The following is a 27,816-nucleotide window of genomic DNA, read 5'->3' on the forward strand; positions in this document are numbered from 1 at the left end:
AGCTCTTATAATATTGTAGGAAAAAAATAAAAAACTGGTGCCGACGAGAGCTTGGCAGCCATAGCTCCTGGTCTCGAGTTACTCCGGGTAATCAACATGGCTTTTAGGTCTGTGTTGACGTTTTTCACCCAGCTGCTGAAATCACAAAGCTTTTATAATGTATTGTTCCCAGCAGAGCTGCCTAGGAGGAAAGAAAACCCAGCAAAACCCATATGAAAAATAATGGGACTAAAACTGGCAAAACAGAGAAACAATAAAACAGACTGAGAAGACGCAACTTTAAAGAGAACCTTTCCGTAAAAAATATTAGGAAGGACAAGAATACGCTTAGATGTAGCTGTTGGGTGAAGCAGAACAGAAGTTCAAATCCAACTGAAACTTTCCATTTAAAATTAGCTAAATTACAGATACATAAAAGAAAAAAAAGTGTTTAAAGTCCTAGGCCCAGATTCAGAGAGCGGGCGCGCATTATGCCGCCGTAGCACTAACAAACTACGCTACGCCAACGCAGAGCAACGCAGAGAGGCAAGCATGGAATTCACCAAGCCAGTGCTCCCAACGCTGCGCTGGGTTTCGAAGGCGTACGTAGGTGGAAGTGGGCGTGAGCCATGCAAATGAGGCGTGACCCCATGCAAATGATGGGCCGAGCGCCAGACAGATACGTATCACGAACTGCCCATGCGCCGAGACGTGGACGCATCCCCCTGCGCATGCTTACAACCACTGCGGAACTGCCTAAACTACGCCGAATCACAGTGTACGGCGTGAACGTAACCTACGCCCAGCCGGACATGTCCAACGTAAAATACGCCGGCTTGTGTTCCCTGGTGCAGACCTTTGCATGTCTGCTGCTGGGTTACACCTTCTTTATGAAAAATAACTTTACGCCGGACGTACAACTTACGCGCACTGCGTCGGGCGCACGTATGTTCGTGAATCGCCGTATTTCCCTCATTTGCATATTTGAATGGCTAATCAATGGGAGCGCCACCATGCGTCCAGCCCAAATGTGCGCACATCCTACGCCGGCGTAGGCAAGTTACGTCGGCGGGATGAAGCCGGTTTTTAGGCGCACCTTAGTTTGTGGGTCCGGTGCACAGATACGACGGCGCACATTTGCACTTACGTTGGCGTATCTTGTTTAAACGTCGGCGTGAGTGCTTTGTGAATCTGGGCCCTACAGTTCACTTTCTTTAGAAAGCAGCCACAGCCTGCATAGAAAAAAAGCTCCTGCCAGCATGCTGTAGAGACAGACCATTGGTCTTTGTGTGACCTCTCAGCAGAGGACCAACACGCCCCAATTAGTGAAGAGCACAAATGTTACTGGTTACAGTGCTACAGGTTTGACTCAGTAGGGAGGCCTTTCAGTCTGCTGCATAGGGACCACTGTTTACACTGAAAGAGGGAGGGTCTTTCTCTGCAGCATGCTGCCAGGGGACAGGTTTTTTTTATATACAAGCTGTGGTTGCTTTAAAAAAAAAAAAAGGGGGGGGGGGACTTTGAACAGCGCTTGTTTTGAGGCATACAATTTATTTAGTGCATTTAAAGATGAATGTTCAGTTGGGTTTGAACACCTTTTTTTTAGATTCATGATCCCTACGGATTGGAGAACTGTAGCTCTGATTTAGCTAGGAGTGTAAGACCTCTGCAGAAAGACTACTGCTTCCAGAGAGCAAGGCTCTTTCTCTGCAGCATACTGGAAGGGAACAGGCTTTTATACCAAAGCAGGGGTGCCCAACCAGTGGCCCGGGGGCCACATGTGGCCCGAGGAGCCCTCTGATGTGGCCCGCGACCTCCTGCTCTTGGGATCCACGCTATGGACGAAAGACGTCCACAGCGCGGCTCTCAAGTGCCGGGTGGACGTCCTGTTGTTGCTTCCCGTGCGCGCCGCTGGGGGCGCGCAGCGGGGAAACGTGCCCGGCGCATCGCTCGGGAGCCGATGCGTGTGCCTGGCGGGCGCAATGTCCGCCAGACACCCGCGATCGTCGGTGACACAGCAGGACGTGGAGCTCTGTGTGTAAACACAGAGCTCCACGTGCTGTCAGGGAGAGAGGAGACCGATCTGTGTCCCTTGTACATAGAGACACAGCATCGGTCACCTCCCCCAGTCAGTCCCCTCCCCCCACACAGTTAGAACACACCCAGGATACACATTTAACCCCTTCCTCACCCCCTAGTATTAACCCCTTCACTGCCAGTCACATTTATACAGTAATTAGTGTTTTTTTTATAGCACTGATCGCTGTATAAATGTGAATGGTCGCAAAATTGTGTCAAAAGTGTTCGCTACGTCCACCGCAATATCGCAGGCCTGACAAAAAAAACGCAAATCACCGCCATTACTAGTAAAAAAAAAAAAAAAATCATAAATCTATCCCCTATTTTGTAGGCGCTATAACTTTTGCGCAAACCAATCAATATACACTTATTGCGATTTTTTTTAACAAAAATATGTAGAAGAATACCTATCGGCCTAAACCGAGGGAAATTTTTGTTTTTTTAAAAAAAAATTGGGGTATTATTATAACAAAAAGTAAAAAAGTTTTTTTTTTCAAAATTTTCATTTTTTTTATGTTTATAGCGCAAAAAATAAAAAGAAAGCTCTATTTGTGGGAAAAAAAATGATACAAATATAATTTGGGTAGAGTGTTGTATGACCGCGCAATTGTCATTCAAAATGCGTCAGCGCTGAAAGCTGAAAATTGGTCTGGGCACGAAGGGGGTTTAAGTGCCCAGTAATGAAGTGGTTAAAGGTAAGTTTATTACTAAAATCACAGTATATATGGGCATATCTGTTCTGCAGCGGTTACTGGGTTGCTTTCAAACTGATCCACAGGTGCAGAGCAATGCACCTGCAGGTTACCTGCACTGAGCCATAGGCCCCTTTGACACAGTCAGTCCGACCCAATTGGACCCTCAATTCACCTCTGAGTAGCAGATGTAAATGGACTTGTGTCCGTTTACAAACGCTTACCTCCAATCCGATAAAAAAAAGTAGAGTGCGCTCTATATAGAGTAGAGTGGGCAATCCTTAGTGCCGGGAGACAGGCACTTTGAAATGTAAGCAGCCATTTCTTGGTTTTAACTTATTTTATAACTTATGTTGTTTTAATAGACGGTATCACGCTGTTGGTTGTACTATTTTCTTGCATTTGATGCGGTGCTATGGTGGAAAGGAGGAGAGATCTAAAAGAAACACCTGAGAGGTAAAGGGGTCATTGTCCTCTGGTGAGTGGACATCCAACTGCTTCTGGGGGCTTTTATTACATTCAAGTTGGTGATGGTTTCCCACAATTTACAATATTGAACATTCATGACATATAAGTTTATGAACTTCTTTCTTAAAAAAAAAAAAAAAAAAAAGCTTTAATAGAAACCCATGTTAAAAAAAATTCCCTGCATTTCTGCAAAAAACATGAAAAAAACGCATTGGTGTGAGTGGAGCCTAAAGCAAGGAATGCATTAACCACTTCCAGACCTTAGGTGTTTTTCAGATTTGGTGTTTGCAAGACAAAAACAGTTTTTTCTGCTAGAAAATTACTTAAAACCCCCAAACATGATATATTTTTTTTTCTAACACCCTAGAGAATAAAATGGCGGTCATTGCAATACTTTTTGTCACGCCGTATTTGCGCAGCGGTCTTACAAGCGCACTTTTTTTGAAAAAAAAACCACTTTTTTTAATTAAAAAATAAGACAACAATACATTTGGCCCAATTTTTTTATATATTGTGAAAGATAATGTTACGCAGAGCAAAATGATACCCAACATGTCACGCTTAAAAATTGCGCCCGCTCGTGGCATGGCGTCAAACTTTTACCCTTAAAAATCTCGATAGGCGACGTTTAAAAAATTCTATAGGTTGCATTTTTTGAGTTACAGAGTAGGTCTAGGGCTAGAATTATTGCTCTCGCTCTAACGATCGCGGCGATACCTCACTTGTGTGATTTGAACACCGTTTTCATGTGCGGGCGCTACTCGCGTATGCGTTCGCTTCTGCGCGCGAGCTCGTCGGGACGGGGCGCTTTAAAAAAAGTTTTTTTTGTTTTCTTATTTATTTTATTACTTTTTACACTGAAAAAAATAAATAAAAATGTGATCACTTTTATTCCTATTACAAGGAATGTAAACATCCCTTGTAATAGAAAAAAGCATGACAGGTCCTCTTAAATAAGAGATCTGGTGTCAAAAAGACCTCAGATCTCATAATTAGACTAAAATGCAAGAAAATAAAAAAATTGAAACTGTCATTTTTTCAAATGACAAAAAAAAAAAAATGTTTCTTTAAGACGCTGGGCGGGACTGACGCCCAGCAGAGCTATGGGGACGGGTGAAGGAGATTTTTCCTTCACTCGCAACCCCAGTGAACAGCCGAACGGACCCGATCGCCTCCGCCGCTACCGACGGCTCGGTTAAGGAAACCCAGCAGTGTAGCCATTCGGCTACATGCCGGTAACCCTACTGTGCATGCGTGAGGCTCCCGAAAGTGGGAAAGGATACCGGTCAAAGACAGATATCCTGTCCCCTCTCCTCCCGAAAGGTGCCAATTGTGGCACCGGAGGGGGGGGGGGGGATCCGATGAGTGGAAGTCCCACTTTTGGGTGGAACTCCGCTTTAACGTTAAAAAAAAAAAAAAAAAAAAGGGGCTTTAGAACCACAAAAAAAAAAGCTGAGGATTTCGTACTAACACTTCTGTGAACCAAATCACTAGGGAGGACCTCTCGCAGCATTTTGGTCTGCAGTTCATGAAATACAGCACTCCTCTCATTACTCTTCATTAGCAAGAAAATAAAAATAAAAAAGTGATTTCAGCAAAACAACCAATTTGGCCTTAGATGAAAGTAGCTTCCAATTTGGCCATATTGTTCAATTGCTTTGTCGTTCAGGGTAAAGTCCATCTCTCAACCCTTTTTATACCCATCTTGCCATTGTTCCTCCACTGTCCTAACCCTGGAAATCTGCAGTGGCAGGAAAGGGTGGTAAAAGTGGGTCAGGTTGGGCTTATAAAAAAGGTCCAGGGCAAAGTGACAGGTTCTCTTACATTAATTGGAGACATCTTGAACCTTGAGCCTTTGAGAGAAATAAATCCGCCAGGCCACTCACGTCTGCTGGTACCAACTGGCAAGTGAAATAGGTTTCAAATTTATTGCATTGCCCCTTTACCTTTGAACCAAAAGTTCATCGGTTTCCATTGTAATCTCATATTGTGAATACAATAAAGCCAATTGTTATCTTTCTATGACAGTTATCATTGCAGTCAAAAAGCCGAAATGATATCAATAGTAATCCCTTTATATAAAATATTGAATAACCAGTAAACAATTCTTATTTAATCAAGTCCTCCCTCCGTTCTTTTAAACTCTCAGGCCATATTATACCAAGGAAGACGTCTCCAGAAAAAGAGCCACAAACCTCGCCAGCGACAAAAAAAAGAAAAAAAAGGGTTAAACCGGTAACCTGCACTAATCACCATTTTTTCTATTTAATTTAAATAATTTCCTCTTGCCCTTTCTGGCGCTTTTTATGAGCAGCTGAAATATTAAGTATGAAGGGAGGGGAGATACAAAATGGATGACTCTCCAGAGACGTTGGAAGTCTATAACGTTACCACGGTAACATCCCACAAAAGATATTACGAAAACAACAGATTTTTTTTTTTTTGTGGCTTTCAAACACCCCAAACATACCCTTTACTTGGCTTGTTCCTTTAAAAAAAAACATTGACTTTCAATTTTACTTTAAAATTATTAGAGAACTAATAAGAAAAAAAAAAGAAGAAGAAGAAAAAAAAAAAAAAAAAAAGAAGTGAAGCAAATGGTAATAAATATCCTTTCAAGTGTACAGGTCAAACTTTATTTTTTATTTTATTTTTAGGTATGGAGTGCGTGGTGCGAAAACCCCGATGCCGCGTACACACTACCGTTTTTTCATTACGAGAAAAATAGGATTTTTGTACTCACCGTAAAATCCATTTCTCTTTCGTTCATAGACGGACACAGCATTCTTTGACATTAGGGTTATATCCGCTTTCACTAGGAGAGTTCCTGGTAGGAAGAAGCATAACCCTAAGGTCAATGAAGGCTGTGTCCGTCTATGAACGAAAGAGAAAAAAGGATTTTTGTACTCACCGTAAAATCCATTTCTCTGAGTTCATAGACGGACACAGCCTTCATTGACCTTAGGGTTATGCTTCTTCCTACCAGGAACTCTCCTAGTGAAAGCGGATATAACCCTAATGTCAAAGAATGCTGTGTCCGTCTATGAACGAAAGAGAAAGTGCAATTTTTTTACTTGGTCATTAAAAAAGATTGTGTGTGGGCTCCAGAGCATTTTTCTCAACGTGAAAAATGGGCATTAAAAATGTAGAACATGCTCTAATTTTTGGCGCCGTATTTCACGTTGTGAAAAACGGTCGTGTGTAGGCTTTAACGATGGGAAAAAACGCGCATGCTCAGAAGTTATGAGACAGGAGCGCTCGTTCTGGTAAAACTAGCGTTTGTAATGGAGATCGCACATTCGTCACGCTGTAACAGACTGAAAAGCAGGAAGACTGAAAAGCGCGAATCGTCTCTCACCAAACTTTTACTAACACGAAAGCAGCAAAAGCAGCCCAAAGGGTGGCGCCATCCGAATGGAACTTTATAGTGCCGTCGTAAGTGTTGTACGTCACCGCGCTTTGCTCCAGCATTTTTTTTTTCACGATCGTGTGTATGCAAGGCAGGCCCGACAAGAATCACGTCGAGAAAAACGTTGTTTTTGCCATGGCATTATAAACAGTCATGTGTACGCGGCATCAGATTCACCCTTGTATTTGCACTGGTGACCATTGTCGTCTGGACAAACAAAATTATGCAAAAATCGACAATTTCAGGGCTGTCATAAGTAAAATAAGCCAAATCTAAAACGTCAGGGCTGTCAGAACCAGGAGGTGATGAGAAACCTTCCAATAGGCACCCTTGTTCCGGTGACATTCATTTAAAGGGGGTTGTAAAGGAAAAAAAATGTTTTCATAATAAGCATCCTTTACCTGCAGACATTCCTCTTTTCACTTCCTCATTGTTCGTTTTTGCTCAGAAGTTGCTCTATTTCTTCTCTGTTCTGTTCACTTCCTGCTTGTCTGATTGTTACTGACCACCGTGAAGGGAGGCTTTACTGCGGTGGTCAGTGACGTGCTCACCCCCTCCTGGGAACTACATCTGTGCGGCAGGTCGCTCTCTACGCGTTAGAGACTTCAAGGAGGTGTGAATTACTGGGTGTGCCGCAATTCATACTGGGAAATGTAGTTCTTACATGAACGAGCGCCGCAAACCAGGAAGTGAATGAGAGGACAGAAACTAGAACACCGGAGGTGATATAGATGAAGGAATTTAATAGGTATTTACTCGTTTTTTAACAGAATCATTACACTCTGTCTGTCTACCTTGCAGACATTAATTGAACTACGCCATGTCTGGGCCCCCCTGCTGTCTCCTGGGAGACACACATGTCCCAAAAGACAGCAGGGACCACTCAGAACATGCAGCGCGACTTGCGCATGCACAGTAGGGAACCAGGCTGTGAAGCCGCAAGGCTGATTCCCTTACTAGCAATGTCGGCACCTGCACCCAGAGCCGAGGGACGAATCAGCTTCGGGTGAGGACATTGCGGTGCCCTGGACAGATAAGTATCCTTTATTTTAAAAGTCAGCAGGTACAGCATTTGTAGCTGCTGACTTCTATTTTATTTTTTAGGCAGAACTCCGCTTTAAGTGTAGTTGGATGAAGCTGTAATTCCACTTTAAAAAAAATAATAATCACAGAACACATCGGATCGCTTGCTTTGTGTAAGGAAGAACATTTCCTGCTGACGTTTAATAAACAATGCCCAAGGTGTTCCGTAAAAGGCGGTAATATTGAAGGCATAGATTTTTCTACTAGGCCGTCGCATTGCACAGATAACGTGATCAGACAGTTACATCGTAAATAGGTATGGCGGTGTGAAAGCCAAGAAAAATCCATCTTATCTTTTTTTTTTTTGCCTCCCCTCTATGAGCTTTAAATGAGAGTTAATGAGGAAAAAAAGACTGTAATGTGCCCACAGCGATACTCCGTATAGATCACGCTACGACTTGAGCCACTCAATGTACGCTTACATTAAAGCGCACGGTGAAGTCAGATCAATTGCTCGCTAATTAGACCAATCGTAGGAAGACTTCCCCTGACCCTGAGCATGACTGCTTGGTGACCTTACGGTGATTTTCCAGCTCGCTCTCTCCATCTGTACTGTACGGCCGGCAGTGGATGACATTTATCCAGTGGCTGCGAGGGCGAAGTCGTCACTAATTGATGAGGGTCTGATCAACGGAATCTCGAGGTTTCCATTCATGACAAAGAGGCGTTTAATTACAAGAAGAGCGCAGACCATGTCAGAACTGGCGCTAAAATATCTTAAAAAACTGAAATTTCTTCCGCAATCTATAGAAGAAAAAATTTAGGTAAAGGATAATTAAACTATCTAATGGGACCCACAACTTTCTCACGTTTTTACGTTCTTAGTTGTGGGCAAACATTTGCATTTCTGTCCATCCAATTCTGAAAGTTACACAGCCCTGACATGCCACACAGCATAGCTCCGAGGATCCCGCACCCCAGCATGGCACTCCATGACATGGACTCCCGAGGATCCCGCACCCCAGCATGGCACTCCATGACATGGACTCCCGAGGATCCCGCACCCCAGCATGGCACTCCATGACATGGACTCCCGAGGATCCCCCACCCCAGCATGGCACTCCATGACATGGACTCCCGGGGATCCCGCACCCCAGCATGGCACTCCATGACATGGACTCCCGAGGATCCCGTACCCCAGCATGGCACTCCATGACATGGACTCCCGAGGATCCCGCACTCCAGCATGGCACTCCATGACATGGACTCCCGAGGATCCCATACCCCAGCATGGCACTCCATGACATGGACTCCCGAGGATCCCATACCCCAGCATGGCACTCCATGACATGGACTCCCGAGGATCTCTCACCCCAGCATGGCACTCCATGACATGGACTCCTGAGGATCCCGCACCCCAGCATGGCACTCCATGACATGGACTCCCGAGGATCCCGCACCCCAGCATGGCACTCCATAACATGGACTCCCGAGGATCCCGCACCCCAGCATGGCACTCCATAACATGGACTCCCGAGGATCTCTCACCCCAGCATGGCACTCCATGACATGGACTCCCGAGGATCCTGTACCCCAGCATGGAACTCCATGACATGGACTCCCGAGGGTCTCTCACCCAAGCATGGCACTCCATGACATGGACTCCCGAGGATCTCTCACCCCGGCATGGCACTCCATGACATGGACTCCCGAGGATCCCGCACCCCAGCATGGCACTCCATGACATGGACTCCCGAGGATCCCGCACCCCAGCATGGCACTCCATGACATGGACTCCCGAGGATCCCCCACCCCAGCATGGCACTCCATGACATGGACTCCCGGGGATCCCGCACCCCAGCATGGCACTCCATGACATGGACTCCCGAGGATCCCGTACCCCAGCATGGCACTCCATGACATGGACTCCCGAGGATCCCGCACCCCAGCATGGCACTCCATGACATGGACTCCCGAGGATCCCGCACCCCAGCATGGCACTCCATGACATGGACTCCCGAGGATCCCGCACCCCAGCATGGCACTCCATGACATGGACTCCCGGGGATCCCGCACCCCAGCATGGCACTCCATGACATGGACTCCCGAGGATCCCGCACCCCAGCATGGCACTCCATGACATAACCTCCAGAGGATCCCGCACCCCAGCATGGCACTCCATGACATGGACTCCCGGGGATCTCTCACCCCAGCATGGCACTCCATGACATGGACTCCCGAGGATCTCTCACCCCAGCATGGCACTCCATGACATGGACTCCCGAGGATCCAGTACCCCAGCATGGCACTCCATGACATGGACTCCCGAGGATCTCTCACCCCAGCATGGCACTCCATAACATGGACTCCCGAGGATCCAGTACCCCAGCATGGCACTCCATGACATGGACTCCCGAGGATCCCGTACCCCAGCATGGCACTCCATGACATGGACTCCCGAGGATCCCGTACCCCAGCATGGCACTCCATGACATGGACTGCCGGGGATCCCGCACCCCAGCATGGCACTCCATGACATGGACTCCCGACTCCCTTGCTGTGAGAAAACAATAGCTCAGTGGAAGAGTTTAGTGAATTAATAAGCCCATTATTACAACATTTTACAAAAGACGACTAACTGGCAAAAAACTTGGCACACACCCCAGCTCTCCTCTACAAGCGTGCAAAGTTTGCTGTCTGGGGGACCTACGGCTGGGGAGCATCGATTTTTCAAAGCCGGGCACCCCTTCTATAGACTCCCATGTTAAACATAAGTCTAGGCATGGACACAGTGAGGCATGGACACAATGAGGCATGGGCACAGTGAGGCAAAATGAGGCACAGTGAGGCATGCAGATGGACACCCTAGGCTTATATACACGAGTCAATACGTTTTCCCTTTTTTTTTGTAGTAAAATCAGGTGCATAGGCGTGCGCACAGGGTGTGCCAAGTGTGCCTGGGCACACCCTAATCACCCCATGTGCCACACATTCCCCCTATTTTAAAAAATAAATAAAAAAACAAACAAACAAAATTAAAACAAATAAAATTGTAAAAAAAAAAAAAATACTAAATAAAAACTACTGACACCATCCACTACCCTACTGACGCCGTCCACTGCTCCAATGACCCCGTCAATATATATATATATGGATATTTTTTTTTTATTTATATATAAGGAATTTCCCCATCAAAACTAAAACCCCTTTCACACTGGGTGGGAGGTGCGCTGACGGTATAGCGGCGCTATACCGTCGGAATTGCCGCTTTATTCCACCGCTAGCGGTGCGGTTTTAACCCCCACTAGCGGCCGAAAAAGGGTTAAAACCGCCGGCAATGCGTCTCTGCAGAGGCGGTAATGACTGCGGTTTTCCATTGCTTTCAATGTGAAGGAGCGGTGAACACACCGCTCCAAAGATGCTGCTAGCAGGACTTTTGGTGCGGTCCTGCTAGCGCACCACTCCAGTGTAAAAGCCCTCGGGCTTTCACACAGACTGCAGGGCAGCAGTTTTTCAGGCGGTATTTAGGCGCAATTTTTAGCACTTAAACGCCTGAAAAACGCCTCAGTGTGAAAGGGGTCTAACTGTGTTTATGAGGGAATCGAGCGATTTTCTTTCCTGCAACCCGTGGTTGCAAGAAAGAAAATCACTCCGTCTATGGCTGGCTTTAAACAGGACGCTCCAGGCCAATTGTTCTTGAAGAAATAGTCAATCTACCAGGCTGATTCTGGCCTGCTTTGATAGCTGCTACACCCCATGAGATAGCCCTATGACACCCTATTACTTGCTCAGACGATAGCCTGGTGTAGGTATCAGCTATAATTTTGTATGCGCGCTGGAAATCGGGTTAAAGAAAACATCCGTATTCCCCCACATCAACCAGATTTCAGAAGGTTCAAAGAGATGCCAATTTGCTGCAATCAGCGAGGGCGCCGTTTTTTTCTGCAAGAGTTTAGTGAATTAATAAGCCCATTATTACAACATTTTACAAAAGACGACTAACTGGCAAATGCCGCTCATTACCTCCTTTTCCCCTGTATAGCCAAGTGTGAATCATTTCCCATCAGGGGGTCCTAGGCTTCCCATGGAGCAGCAGTGTAAACACACACACCACTCGTAGCCAAAACAGAACTCTATGAATACATTAACCAACGTGTGTCCCGAAACAGGGCAATTCGTACCTTTCCTCTTTAAAAAGTCCTTCCGGGTGGCAACGGGGCTCTGGCGCACGCGGGGGTTCTGCAAAAACTTCACTGCAGTCGCAATCTGCAAAAACAGAGGTTAGCGTTTACATTTCTTACATGCAAATACATTTTTTATTTCCATTTTTTATACATTTACCGTATATACTCGAATATAAGCCGAGGCACCTAATTTTACCACAAAAAAATGGGAAATTGTATTGACTCGATTATAAGCGTAGGGTGTCCATGTCCGATATGATCCACGTCCTGTCAGGGAGAGAGGAGATCGATCTGTGTCCCTTGTACATAGGGACACAGATCGGTCACCTCCCCCAGTCAGTCCCCTCCCCCCACAGTTCGAAACACTATGCAGGGCACACATTTAACCCCTTCCTCACCCCCTAGTGTTAACCCCTTCCCTGCCAGTCACATTTATAGAGTAATTAGTGCATATTTATAGCACTGATCGCAGTATAAATAATGGACGTACAGGACGTGAGCGCGACAGTTGCCGAGCCTGCCCGAGTGTACTGCGATAGGTGCGGGAAACGAGCGGGGAGGACGCCGCAGAAGGACGCCGGACCCGCCGAAGAGGACACCGGACCCGCCGCAGAAGGACACCCGAAGCCGCAGAAGGACACCCGAAGCCGCAGAAGGACGCAAGGACCCGACGAGGGCGCCGATGGATGCCGCGCAAGACACCAAAACTGTAAGTACAAAAATAACTTTTTTTCCACAGGATTGGGGGTCACTTTAGGGGTGTGCGGTATATGCGGGAGCGCGTTATACCGCGATAAATACGGTATATACACTGCAATAGGCACACTAATTACAAGTTATTATGATATACGCAGACACTTTGCATAGGGCTAATAGTGATGGGCATTTTTTTTAAAGTTACATTGGAGAGAAAATAGTTACACTATACCTTGGCATCCAACGGCTTGCCCAGGGTCCACCATGACACGGCCCTCGCCTTAACATCTCTTGTTTCTCTAAATACGCTAATCGCGGCAAACGCAGGCACAACGGATCCATCGGACAACGCAATAAACAGGAAATTACCGCCATCCAACACAGATCCCGAGCGCTAAGTACATCAGAGCAGGTGTATGTCAAATGATTAGTTATTACACCTGTGGTGGAGCTGATTCAATTGGGAAATACGTTCAGTAATAGGTTAAAAGGTTCGGATGGGGCACATTACTCTCAAAGTGCCTGCAGTGAGGGGATGATTGAGCTAGATGTCATTAGTAATTCATTTAAGGGAAAACAGGAGAAGGAGCAAGTGACTGAAAGCAATTTAGATGTCAGGTAGAAGGAGGGGAGGCATCTTAAAAAAGCATGATAAGTGAATTTACATGCGAGCGGGAAGGAAGCCGCGAGGAGACGGAGAAGAGATGGAAAGAAGTGAGAAAGGAGAGCGGAGAATCTTAAAGAAGAACTCCAAGAAAATGAACACATCTGCTGCCATCCTTCAAATGCCAATAAACAAAATAAAGTAAAACTGTGTCCAGGTTATGGCCAGTCTAATATTTATACACGACTACCAGGCATTTCTCTTTAAAAAAATGAACTTTTCATTTTTATTTTAGCAGGTTTTTATGTGAAGTGTTTTAATTAAAAAAAAATTGCTCCGATTTTATTATAAGTTGAATAAAGCCAAAACCTTTTATATAATATATACACAGGGGCAGATCCTCGTACAATTGCATGGGCGCTGTAACTTACTTTTTTAATCTTTGAATCCACAAAGAATTTGCGCCGTAAGTTACGGCGGCGTAGTGTATCTCTCGCGGCGTAACGGCGCGTAATTCAAATCGGCGAGTAGGGGGGCGTGTTTCATTTAAATGAAGCGCGTCCCCGCGCCGAACGAACTGCGCATGCGCCGTCCCTAAATTTCCCGCCGTGCATTGCGCTAAATGACGTCATTGTTTTGACGTGGATGTAAATTACGTCCAGCCCCATTCACGGACGACTTACGCAAACAAAATAATTTTTTTTCAAATTCGACGTGGGAACGACGGCCATACTTAACATTGCGTACGCCACCAAATAGCAGCTTTAACTATACCCCGAAAAAAGCCGAACGGAAACGACGTAAAAGAATGAGACGGCCGCTCGTACGTTCGTGGATCGTCGGAAATAGCTACTCGACGCGGAATACGACGGGAACGCCACCCAGCGGACGCCGAAGAATTGCATCTAAGATCCGAAGGCGTACGAAGACGTACGCCTGTCGGATCTAACCCAGATGCCGTCGTATCTTGTTTTGAGGATTCAAAACAAAGATACGAGGCGGGAAATTTGAAAGTACGCCGGCGTATCACTAGATACGCCGGCGTACTCTCTTTGTAGATCTGCCCTACAGTGTATAATTATTTTTTTTATTACAATTTTTTTTTTTTTAACAATAGAATTACTATTCTTTTAAACAATGTAAATGTATCTGACAGTTACACTATTAAATAGATGGCATGACACTCCAACCTGAAGGCTTTCCATTGTGACCAATGAAGACACCACATTGCGGATACGAAGATCACACGATCGGGAACCATTCTACTAGTGACATCCGGGAATGAAAGCCAGCAGACACACGTAGTATATAGTAGTTTATATTAGAGTATCCTTGGCACAGAGAATCGTGCTGGAAAATGTTAAAGAGGCGCTCCAGGCTCCTTCAGAAAAAAGTCAGCAGCTACAAATACAGAGCAGAGAGCTGGAGACTGATAGTAACCATCTCTCTGTAGGCTGAGAACTGAGTGATCAGCGGTGTTTGATCGCTCAGTTCTCGGTTTGAGAGGTGGAGGGGGACATATACAGCTGGGATCAGTGGTAAAGGGCCGCTGTGATTGGGATCGGGAATTTTTAGTATTGGGGGAGCTGGACACTGAAGGTATTTTACCTTCATGCATAGAATATATGAAAGTAGGAAAAAACAAAACAAACCTTCAGCCTCTGGAACCACTTTAAAGCGGAGTCCTGACCCCCCACGAAAAAATAGCTGCCAACTTTTAATATTTGGATACTTCCCTGTCCAGGGATCCCACAATGTTGGCAACCCAGCCGATTTTCGGATCGGCTATTGGGAGCTGCCGCCCCCCATTTGTGGTAAGTGGAAACCCATCAGTGAAGTCTTTTGGCTACAATGAAAGTAGGTCTTGAACAATAGGGCACCCCCCCATCCTTGTCTTTTGATATTTTTTGTACCTTTTTTGTTCTTCTCCAGCTGGACTTCCCTTCCTACCGTCGCCGCGATGAGGTATGTCATTTCCATCTGCCCCTCCTCCTTCCCCTACCGCTGCCTCCTGGGACCTGTGTGTCCCCCAGAAGAAGACGGGACCAGTAAGAAAGCTCAGCGCGACTCGCGCATGCACAGAAGAAAACCGGCTGTCAGGGCCGGTTCACATTGGTGCGATGCCAGACACTGCATGTGATTCGCACCGCATTGCATCACATGAGTGTTCACGCCTAAGCGATCCGATTCCTGCACCATTTCACAGTTCGCACCGATCTCTGGGTGTTGTTTATTTTATATTGACACCCGCATCGGTTCGCAGTGTGCACCACTGTGCCATGGCCATGCGGGAAGCGGCACTGCATTCGCAGGTTTCTCGCATCATGATGTGAACCGGTCCTAAAGGCTTCACTGCTGGTTTCCCTTGCAATGCCGATGCCTGCACCCGAGCCGATGGATCTAGGGTGAAACTGTGCGATCCCTGGACAGGAAAGTGTCCTTATATTAAAAGTCAGCAGATACAGTATTTGTAGCTGGCGGCTTTAAAAAAAAAAAAAATTGCCCCGGATTCACAGACAGCGGCGCACATTTATGCCGCCGTAGCGCAAATATACGCTACGCCAACGCAGCGCAGAGAGGCAAGCATGGAATTCACAAAGCCAGTGCTCCCAAAACTGCGCTGGGTTTCTAAGGCGTAAGTGGAAGTGGGCGTGAGACATGCAAATGAGCCGTGACCCCATGCAAATGATGCCGAGCGCCAGACAGATACGTATAACGAACTGCGCCGGGACGTGGACGCATCCCCATGCGCATGCTCACAACCACGTCGGAACAACTGCCTAAGATACGCCGGATCACTGCGTACGCCCTGAACGTAATCTACGCCCAGTGACACACGTCCAACGTAAATTACGCCGGCTTGGGTTCCCTGGTGCAGCCCTTTGCATGGATGCTGCCGAGTTACACCTCCTTTATGGGGCATAACTTTACGCCGGACGTATTACTTACGCGCACTGCGTCGGGCGCACATACATTCGTGAATCGGCGCATTTTCCTCATTTGCATATTTGAATGGCTGATCAATGTGAGCGTAAATATGTGCCCACCCTACGCCGGCGTAGGCAAGTTACGTCGGCGGGATGAAGCCTGTTTTTAGGCGCATCTCAGTTTGTGGGTCCGGCGCACAGACACGCCGGCGCATATTTGCACTTACGTGGCGTATCTTGAGATACGTCGGCGCAAGTGCTTTATGAATCCGGGCCATTGTGTCTGGAACTAAAACCATCCATAATGTAAAAAAATTGCCATTGGAAGGACTGACATAACGGAGCAGCTTCAACAATTTGCGTAGCCCGGCAGACTGCTGGGACGGGATTATTTGAGCGGTGATGGGTAATGTCTGATGGGAGACGATACACATTAACCCCAGACGCAGGCCGAGGTCAAAAGTTACGACAATAGATGCAGGAAACAATTAGCAAGACGCAGGGGTTTGGACAGCTACACTGGGGACGCCGCAGAGAAGGGAAGTTATCTATATTTCAGCCTCAGGATTAAGTCAGGCACACATGCAGGAAAAGGGGGTGCGTGCAAGAATAAAAAAAAAAAAAAAAGAAAAGGAGCCTTAATGAGAGGCTTTTGGCCCCCACCGCCACGAGCGCTGCGAGACATTAAGGGATGGTGCCAGCAGCCGCAGAGCAAAGTTTTAGCAAGAAATCAGGTCTGTGTCAAAACTGAAGTGACAAATTTGGTCATCGGTGGCACAAGGAAATGGCTGCACAGCGGCCGTTAATCAGAGGCAGCCATCACACACTGCTGATGCCAGCACTCAGGGAGAAAAGCAGGAGGCTAATTATGAGGCTGTATATCTCGCTAAAGACGCCTGGCGCGGGCTACATCATGCCAGCAGCGGCAGCCAGGTACGGGGGGAAGCCTGCGATATGTGCGATCTCAGGCTTTCTGCAAACTAGACAACACGGCCCGGGAGTGATCGGCAAGGACAGAGGTGCAACACGGCCCGGGAGTGATCGGCAAGGACAGAGGTGCAACACGGCCCGGGAGTGATCGGCAAGGACAGAGGTGCAACACGGCCCGGGAGTGATCGGCAAGGACAGAGGTGCAACACGGCCCGGGAGTGATCGGCAAGGACAGAGGTGCAACACGGCCCGGGAGTGATCGGCAAGGACAGAGGTGCAACACGGCCCGGGAGTGATCGGCAAGGACAGAGGTGCAACACGGCCCGGGAGTGATCGGCAAGGACAGAGGTGCAACACGGCCCGGGAGTGATCGGCAAGGACAGAGGTGCAACACGGCCCGGGAGTGATCGGCAAGGACAGAGGTGCAACACGGCCCGGGAGTGATCGGCAAGGACAGAGGTGCAACACGGCCCGGGAGTGATCGGCAAGGACAGAGGTGCAACACGGCCCGGGAGTGATCGGCAAGGACAGAGGTGCAACACGGCCCGGGAGTGATCGGCAAGGACAGAGGTGCAACACGGCCCGGAAGTGATCGGCAAGGACAGAGGTGCAACACGGCCCGGGAGTGATCGGCAAGGACAGAGGTGCAACACGGCCCGGGAGTGATCGGCAAGGACAGAGGTGCAACACGGCCCGGGAGTGATCGGCAAGGACAGAGGTGCAACACGGCCCGGGAGTGATCGGCAAGGACAGAGGTGCAACACGGCCCGGGAGTGATCGGCAAGGACAGAGGTGCAACACGGCCCGGGAGTGATCGGCAAGGACAGAGGTGCAACACGGCCCGGGAGTGATCGGCAAGGACAGAGGTGCAACACGGCCCGGGAGTGATCGGCAAGGACAGAGGTGCAACACGGCCCGGGAGTGATCGGCAAGGACAGAGGTGCAACACGGCCCGGGAGTGATCGGCAAGGACAGAGGTGCAACACGGCCCGGGAGTGATCGGCAAGGACAGAGGTGCAACACGGCCCGGGAGTGATCGGCAAGGACAGAGGTGCAACACGGCCCGGAAGTGATCGGCAAGGACAGAGGTGCAACACGGCCCGGGAGTGATCGGCAAGGACAGAGGTGCAACACGGCCCGGGAGTGATCGGCAAGGACAGAGGTGCAACACGGCCCGGGAGTGATCGGCAAGGACAGAGGTGCAACACGGCCCGGGAGTGATCGGCAAGGACAGAGGTGCAACACGGCCCGGGAGTGATCGGCAAGGACAGAGGTGCCGCCGCGGGGCAAATATAAGAAAAATAATCTCTTTCCCGGGCATGTATGATAAAAACAGCCTCGGGTCAGTTTTCTTTTTATCAGAAGATAAATAAACTTGATTTTTAAAACTTTGTATACAGAGCAGGAGAATTTGTTTTTATGAATCACAAAATGTCCAATCTGTTCACACATAGAGGCAGAGAATGTGACATTCACCGAATATTCTCTGCATGCGTCTCAATCCTACATGGAGGTCCTGTAGGCGTGCACTCAGGTATCGGGAGTGTATCCCCTTCCACCTACATGGGTCCTGAGGAAGCCCTGGTCAGTAGGAGCGAAACATGTTTAGATGTCATTAGGAATTGCAGGTTGTAGGTGGTCTCAGGAGGGGCTATACAGGCCGTTCTGCTGTTCCATCCTTTGCAGCTTGCTGGGACGTCGCTCTCGATGTCACCCAGGACCTTACAGTGACCACGGACTTCATTACTACCATCTACATTTTCCCGATTCTCACTTTTATTGTGTTAGTTGCCATTTGGCTTTCTTTACTTTTAAAATAAATTGTTCGTCATATGCTGCACTTAGTCTGGTGTACCTTGTTCTTCTTTTACCAGACTCAGAAGGGGCTTCCCTTGGGGGGGGGGGGGGGAATACATACAGGAACCACCCAGTGGGGGGGATACATACAGGAACCACCCAGTGGGGGGGATACATACAGGAACCACCCAGTGGGGGGGATACATACAGGAACCACCCAGTGGGGGGGGGGATACATACAGGAACCACCCAGTGGGGGGGGGATACATACAGGAACCACCCAGTGGGGGGGGGGGATACATACAGGAACCACCCAGTGGGGGGGGAATACATACAGGAACCACCCAGTGGGGGGGATACATACAGGAACCACCCAGTGGGGGGGATACATACAGGAACCACCCAGTGGGGGGGGATACATACAGGAACCACCCAGTGGGGGGGATACATACAGGAACCACCCAGTGGGGGGGGGGGGGGAATACATACAGGAACCACCCAGTGGGGGGGGGATACATACAGGAACCACCCAGTGGGGGGGGGATACATACAGGAACCACCCAGTGGGGGGGGGGATACATACAGGAACCACCCAGTGGGGGGGGGGGATACATACAGGAACCACCCAGTGGGGGGGGATACATACAGGAACCACCCCAGTGGGGGGGGGGATACATACAGGAACCACCCAGTGGGGGGGGGGATACATACAGGAACCACCCAGTGGGGGGGGGGATACATACAGGAACCACCCAGTGGGGGGGGGATACATACAGGAACCACCCAGTGGGGGGGGGGGATACATACAGGAACCACCCAGTGGGGGGGATACATACAGGAACCACCCAGTGGGGGGGGATACATACAGGAACCACCCAGTGGGGGGGATACATACAGGAACCACCCAGTGGGGGGGGGATACATACAGGAACCACCCAGTGGGGGGGATACATACAGGAACCACCCAGTGGGGGGGGGGGGATACATACAGGAACCACCCAGTGGGGGGGGATACATACAGGAACCACCCAGTGGGGGGGGATACATACAGGAACCACCCAGTGGGGGGGATACATACAGGAACCACCCAGTGGGGGGGGATACATACAGGAACCACCCAGTGGGGGGGATACATACAGGAACCACCCAGTGGGGGGGGGGATACATACAGGAACCACCCAGTGGGGGGGATACATACAGGAACCACCCAGGGGGGGGGGGGGGAATACATACAGGAACCACCCAGGGGGGGGGGGGGGATACATACAGGAACCACCCAGTGGGGGGGGGATACATACAGGAACCACCCAGTGGGGGGGGGGGATACATACAGGAACCACCCAGTGGGGGGGATACATACAGGAACCACCCAGTGGGGGGGGATACATACAGGAACCACCCAGTGGGGGGGATACATACAGGAACCACCCAGTGGGGGGGGATACATACAGGAACCACCCAGTGGGGGGGATACATACAGGAACCACCCAGTGGGGGGGGATACATACAGGAACTACCCAGTGGGGGGGGAGGGGGTCAGAGGAGGCATGCACTATATTGTTTATTATTATTGGACTTAAAAAATTAACAGTTTAGTAACCTTAGGGGTGCAGTATCTTGTGTGCGGCGGCCCCCACTAATACTTACCAGAGCCCCATCTCCATCCAGCGATGTCCACGAGTGCCTTGGCCATCTGGGACTCTCCCTCTTGTTTGGCCGAGACACCGGCAGGCACGCCATTGGCTCCTGCTGCTGTCAATGAGCCAATGAGGAGAGACAGGGGGCGGGGCCAGGCTGCGGCTCCATGTCTGAAAGGACACAGGGAGCAGCGGCTCAGCTCGCGTTCCCCCACTGCAAGCTGCTTTCTGTGGGGACACTCAGCAGGAGGGAGGAGCCAGAGGGAGGGACCCGAGAAGAGGAGGATCGGGGCTGCTCTGTGCAAAACCAACTGCACAGAGCAGGTAAGTATAACTAGTTTATTATTTTTAAACAAAACAACCTAAGACGTTAGTACAGGAGTAATGAGGCAGGGGGCTGTGATTTTCAGGCAGGTATTACAGCACCCTGATGGTCCCTCCCACCAGCCATGATCTGCCTGTGTTGCATAGACAAGCACAGAGACCCAGTGATGACACCACTGGCTCTAAAAATAAAAGTATGTATTGACAGATGAAAGGTTCCATTTAAAAATGTCATTAACATGTTGATGAGGGGGGCGGGGGGAGGGAGGAAAACCATATAAGCAGATTAAAACTTCAGCTTTAATTCAGTTGAGATCTTGTAATGAAACTTCTCCCTGCAGCCTCAATAATAAAGAAAATCACATTATAGAACTTTTCCTTTTGGGATCTCTCAGTATATGAGAGACCGCAGAGTCCTCCTATTGTGAACGGGAAGCTCAAGGACGGCCTGGAGGGGTTTCCTGTGCGGCAGCAGAAGATGGAAACTGAATGAATGGGGGGGGGGTATAGGGGCAGGACAGGGGCTGAATGAATGGGGGGGGATATAGGTGAAGGGGCAGGACAGGGGCTGAATGAATGGGGGGGATATAGGTGAAGGGGCAGGACAGGGGCTGAATGAATGGGGGGGATATAGGTGAAGGGGCAGGACAGGGGATGAATGAATGGGGGGGGGATATAGGTAAAGGGGCAGGACAGGGGCTGAATGAATGGGGGGGGTATAGGTGAAGGGGCAGGACAGGGGCTGAATGAATGGGGGGGGATATAGGTGAAGGGGCAGGACAGGGGCTGAATGAATGGGGGGGATATAGGTGAAGGGGCAGGACAGGGGCTGAATGAATGGGGGGGATATAGGTGAAGGGGCAGGACAGGGGCTGAATGAATGGGGGGGATAGGTGAAGGGGCAGGACAGGGGCTGAATGAATGGGGGGGGGATATAGGTGAAGGGGCAGGACAGGGGCTGAATGAATGGGGGGGGGATATAGGTGAAGGGGCAGGACAGGGGCTGAATGAATGGGGGGGGATATAGGTGAAGGGGCAGGACAGGGGCTGAATGAATGGGGGGGGGATATAGGTGAAGGGGCAGGACAGGGGCTGAATGAATGGGGGGGATATAGGTGAAGGGGCAGGACAGGGGCTGAATGAATGGGGGGGATATAGGTGAAGGGGCAGGACAGGGGCTGAATAAATGAGGAGGGGATATAGGTGAAGGGGCAGGACAGGGGCTGAATGAATGGGGGGGAGATATATGTGAAGGGGCAGGACAGGGGCTGAATGAATGGGGGGGATATATGTGAAGGGGCAGGACAGGGGCTAAATGAATGTGGGGGGGGGGATATAGGTGAAGGGGCAGGACAGGGGCTAAATGACTGGGGGGGGGTATAGGTGAAGGGGCAGGACAGGGGCTGAATGAATGGGGGGGGGGATATAGGTGAAGGGGCAGGACAGGGGCTGAATGAATGGGGGGGGGGTATAGGTGAAGGGGCAGGGCAGGGGCTGAATGAATGGGGGGGGGGATATAGGTGAAGGGGCAGGACAGGGCTGAATGAATGGGGGGGGGGATATAGGTAAAGGGGCAGGACAGGGGCTGAATGAATGGGGGGGATATATGTGAAGGGGCAGGACAGGGGCTAAATGAATGTGGGGGGGGGATATAGGTGAAGGGGCAGGACAGGGGCTAAATGAATGGGGGGGGGATATAGGTAAAGGGGCAGGACAGGGGCTGAATGAATGGGGGGGTATAGGTGAAGGGGCAGGACAGGGGCTGAATGAATGGGGGGGATATAGGTGAAGGGGCAGGACAGGGGCTGAATGAATGGGGAGGGGGATAGGTGAAGGGGCAGGACAGGGGCTGAATGAATGGGGGGATATAGGTAAAGGGTCAGGACAGGGGCTGAATGAATGGGGGGTAATATAGGTGAAGGGGCAGGACAGGGCTGAATGAATGGGGTGGATATAGGTGAAGGGTCAGGACAGGGGATGAATGAATGGGGAGGGGGATATAGGTGAAGGGGCAGGACAGGGGTGAATGAATGGGGGGGGATATAGGTGAAGGGGCAGGACAGGGGCTGAATGAATGGGGGGATATAGGTGAAGGGGCAGGACAGGGGCTGAATGAATGGGGGGGGATATAGGTGAAGGGGCAGGACACGGGATGAATGAATGGGGGGGGATATAGGTGAAGGGGCAGGACAGAGGCTGAATGAATGGGGGGATATAGGTGAAGGGGCAGGACAGGGGCTGAATGAATGGGGGGGATATAGGTGAAGGGGCAGGACAGGGGCTGAATGAATGGGGGGGGGGTATAGGTGAAGGGGCAGGACACGGGATGAATGAATGGGGGGGGATATAGGTGAAGGGGCAGGACAGAGGCTGAATGAATGGGGGGGGGGATATAGGTAAAGGGGCAGGACAGGGGCTGAATGAATGGGGGGGATATATGTGAAGGGGCAGGACAGGGGCTAAATGAATGTGGGGGGGGGATATAGGTGAAGGGGCAGGACAGGGGCTAAATGAATGGGGGGGGGATATAGGTAAAGGGGCAGGACAGGGGCTGAATGAATGGGGGGGTATAGGTGAAGGGGCAGGACAGGGGCTGAATGAATGGGGGGGATATAGGTGAAGGGGCAGGACAGGGGCTGAATGAATGGGGAGGGGGATAGGTGAAGGGGCAGGACAGGGGCTGAATGAATGGGGGGGATATAGGTGAAGGGGCAGGACAGGGGCTGAATGAATGGGGGGGGGATATAGGTGAAGGGGCAGGACAGGGGCTGAATGAATGGGGAGGGGGATAGGTGAAGGGACAGGACAGGGGCTGAATGAATGGGGGGGATAGGTGAAGGGGCAGGACAGGGGCTGAATGAATGGGGGGGATATAGGTGAAGGGGCAGGACAGGGGCTGAATGAATGGGGGGGATATAGGTGAAGGGGCAGGACAGGGGCTGAATAAATGGGGGGGGGGATATGTGAAGGGGCAGGACAGGGGCTGAATGAATGGGGGGATATAGGGGCAGGACAGGGGCTGAATAAATGGGGGGGGGGATATGTGAAGGGGCAGGACAGGGGCTGAATGAATGGGGGGGGGGGGATATGTGAAGGGGCAGGACAGGGGCTGAATGAATGGGGGGATATAGGGGCAGGACAGTAGGTCGATACGTATTCTTCTACATATTTTTCGTAAAAAAAAAAAAAAATCGCAATAAGCGTTTATTGATTGGTTTGCACAAAAGTTATAGCGTTTACAAAATAGGGGGTATTTTTATGGCATTTTTATTAATATTTTTTTTTTTTACTAGTAATGGTGGCGATCAGCGATTTTTTTTCGGTACTGCGACATTATGGCGGACACTTCGGACACTTTTGACACATTTTTGGGACCATTGGCATTTTTATAGCGATCAGTGCTATAAAAATGCATTGGATTACTATAAAAATGCCACTGGCAGTGAAGGGGTTAACACTAGGGGGCGGGGAAGGGGTTAAGTATGTTCCCTGGGTGTGTTCTAACTGTAGGGGGGGGGGTGGCCTCACTAGGGGAAATTACTGATCGCTGTTCATACATTGTATGAACAGAAGATCAGCATTTCTCTCCCTGACAGGACCGGGAGCTGTGTGTTTACACACACAGCTCCCGGATCTCGCTCTGTAACAAGCGATCGCGGGTGCCCGGCGGGGTGCGACTTGTCACACGACTTTGAAATCTCCAGTCGCGTCAGTGTGAAGCGGCACTTATGCCGCTGGTGACAAGTATTCTAAGGATCTGACACCTTGTATGTAAATCTCAGATTCCATGGCGAGGATCTGCAGGAGGACCCGATCCATTCAGACGGTGAAAGTCCAATCCAAATCAAAAAGAAGAAGAGTACGTTACCTTAACTACTTAAGGACCGCCTCCTGCACATATACCACGGCAGAATGGCACGGCTGGGCACAAGCACGTACAGGTACGTCCTCTTTAAGTGCCCAGCTGTGGCTCGCGGGCGCGTGTGACCCGGTCCGAAGCTCCGTGACCGCAGCCGCAGGAACCGATCGCCGCTGGAGTCCCGCAATCGGTCCCCGGAGCTGAAGAACGGGGAGAGGCGAGTGTAAACACAGCTTCCCCGTTCTTCACTGTGGCGCTGTCATTGATCGTCTGTTCCCCGATATAGGGAAGCACGATCAATGACGTCACACGTCCAGCCCCGCCCCCCTACAGTTAGAAACACATATGAGGTCACAGTTAACCCCTTCAGCGCCCCCTAGTGGTCAACTCCCAAACTGCAATTGTCATTTTCACATTAAACAGTGCATTTTTATAGCATTTTTTGCTGTGAAAATGACAATTGTCCCAAAAATGTGTCAAAATTGTCCGATGTGTCCGCCATAATGTCGCATTCACAAAAAAAAAAAAAAAAGCTGATCGCCGTTCAAAAAACATTAATAAAAATGCAATAAAACTATCTCCTATTTGTAAACACTATAAATTCTGTGCAAACCAATCGATAAACGCTTATTGCGATTTTTTTTTACCAAAAATAGGTAGAAGAATACGTATCGGCCTAAACTGAGGAAAAAAAACGTTTTTTATATATTTTTGGGGGGTATTTATTATAGCAAAAAGGAAAAAATATTTCATTTTTTCCAAAATTGTCGCTCTATTTTTGTTTATAGCGCAAAAAATAAAAACCGCAGAGGTGATCAAATACCACCAAAAGAAAGCTCTATTTGTGGGGAAAAAAGGACGCCAATTTTGTTTGGGAGCCACGTCGCACAATCGTCAGTTAAATCGACGCAGTGCCGAATCGCAAAAACTGTCCAGGTCCTTTACCTGCATTTTGGTCCGGGTCTTAAGTGGTTAATAGGTGATCTTTAGCAGGTGGAAGGGCTTGTTTGGGTGGAGGGGGTGGGGGATTTCCTTTAAGACATACCATAAAACAAAAGAAGACACTTGTAGCGTCTCCTCCTCCTCCGTTGAGTTCAGTTTGCCTTCCAGCTCCCGCCGCCGCTTGTACAAAATGTGATTTCTACAACAAAATGTGATCTAAAGATAGAAGGAGAGAGCGCGGATCGCGTATCGGAGGGGCCATATAAATGTACAGAAATAGAATTGGGGACGGGGTGATCTGTACCAGACAACGCTGCCTCTCAATTCCACACAAATCACTCAACAGCTTGAGATTTCTTTTTTTTTTTTATCAGTAAAATGGTAACCTGGCCTGGAGGAGCTCAGTTTTGGGTCAAGTGTCTGTCCCAGAGGTGTGCGCGGTATAGTACAACACACACACAGATATACACTAGATTACCAAAAGTATTGGGACGCCTGACTTTACACGCACATGAGCTTTAGCCCTGGTTCACACTGGGTACGATTTGAGATGCGATTTCACATGTCAAATCGCATCTCAAATCGGCGGCATTTGCCGGCAATGGCACCGTCCTAATCGATGCGACGCCGCACCGATTTCAAAAAGTAGTTCCTGTACTACTTTTTGCGATTTTGGGCCGCGATTTACATTAAACCCTGCACAGATGTCTCTTAAATCGTGGCCGAAATCGCGGCCGCGAAATCGCTATTTTACCGCAATTTTGAATTCGCAGCAGTGTGAACCTAGCCTGAATGGCATCCCAGTCTTAGTCCGTAGGGTTCAATATTGAGTTGGCCCACCCTTTACAGCTATAACAGCTTCAACTCTTCTGGAAAGGCCGTCCACAAGGTTTAGGAGTGTCTATGGGAATGTTCGACTATTCTTCCAGAAGTGCATTTGAGAGGTCAGGCAGTGTAAATGGATGAGAAGACCTGGCTCGCAGTCTCCATTCTAATTCATCCCAAAAGTGTTCTATCGGGTTGAAGTCAGGACTCTGTGCAGGTCAGTCAAGTTCCTCCACCCCAAACTCGCTCATCATTATGGATCTTGCTTTGTACACTGGTGGGCAGTCATGTTGGAACAAAAAGGGGCCGTCCCCAAACTGTTCCCACAAAGTTGGGAGCATGAAATTGTCCAAAATGTCTTGGTATGCCGACGCCTTAAAGGGGTTGTAAAGGTAAATGTTTTTTCACCTTAATGCATCCTATGCATTAAGGTGAAAAAACATCCGATGGTACAAAAAAAAGTTAACTCCCAAACTGCAATTGTCATTTTCACAGTAAACCATGCATTTGTATAGCATTTTTTGCTGTGAAAATGACAATGGTCCCAAAAATGGGTCAAAATTGTCCGATGTGTCCGCCATAATGTCGCAGTCACGAAAAAAAAAAAAAAAAAAAATTGCTGATCGCCCCTATTAGTAGTAAGAATTTTTTTTTTTTTTTAAAACGCAATAAAACTATCTCCTATTTTGTAAACGCTATAAATTTTGCGCAAACCAATCGATAAACGCTTATTGCGATTTTTTTTACCAAAAATAGGTAGAAGAAGAACACGTATCGGCCTAAACTGAGGAAAAAATATGTTTTTTAGATCTTTTTTGGGGATAATATGTATTATAGCAACAAGTAAAAAATATTGATTTTTTTTAAAAATTGTCGCTCTATTTTTGTTTATAGCGTAAAAAATAAAAACCGCAGAGGTGATCAAATACCACCAAAAGAAAGCTCTATTTGTGGGAAAAAAACGGCAATTTTGTTTGGGAGCCACGTCGCAAGACCGCGCAATTGTCAGTTAAAGCGACGCAGTGCCGAATCGCAAAAACTGGCCAGGTCCTTTACCTGCATAAAGGTCCGGGTCTTAAGTGGTTAAGGATAATTATCTGTAATTCATGAAAAAAAAAAAAAAACAACACTTTAGTAGTAGTCACCGTGTCACGCTGAGAAGTAATCAGACCGCATGTTTCATCATATCACTGCCTCACCGCTCCAATTCAGGGACAAACATGGTGGCCGCTTATTATTTTACCCTACATACCTGGACTTGTTAGGTGTTTTCTTTGAAGAACTATTCTAAGTACTATGGGCATAACATTACACGGGCTATAATCAAGAACACTATTTTTATTAAGCGGAAAAGAAAAAAAATGTCTGCAATAAATACAATTGCCCTAACAGTCCGGTATATACCAAAAGGAATAAAAAAAGAAAAAAGGACAGAAAAAGG

The 27,816-nt window shown here is 48.7% G+C and overlaps 1 protein-coding gene across 1 annotated transcript in view; it reads right to left on the bottom strand.

The window, feature by feature from the left end:
• The window catches only part of PEX14 (peroxisomal biogenesis factor 14), a 197,803-nt gene that overhangs the window by 87,493 nt on the left and 82,494 nt on the right, over positions 1-27,816 (bottom strand). The window contains exon 3 of the mRNA XM_040326349.1: positions 11,832-11,916. Within this exon, the coding sequence (XP_040182283.1) occupies positions 11,832-11,916 (85 nt within the window). The remainder of the gene's footprint in view (positions 1-11,831; positions 11,917-27,816) is intronic.

Source organism: Rana temporaria, chromosome 10 (assembly GCF_905171775.1).
Source record: "Rana temporaria chromosome 10, aRanTem1.1, whole genome shotgun sequence".
NCBI classification, from domain to species: Eukaryota; Metazoa; Chordata; class Amphibia; order Anura; family Ranidae; genus Rana; species Rana temporaria.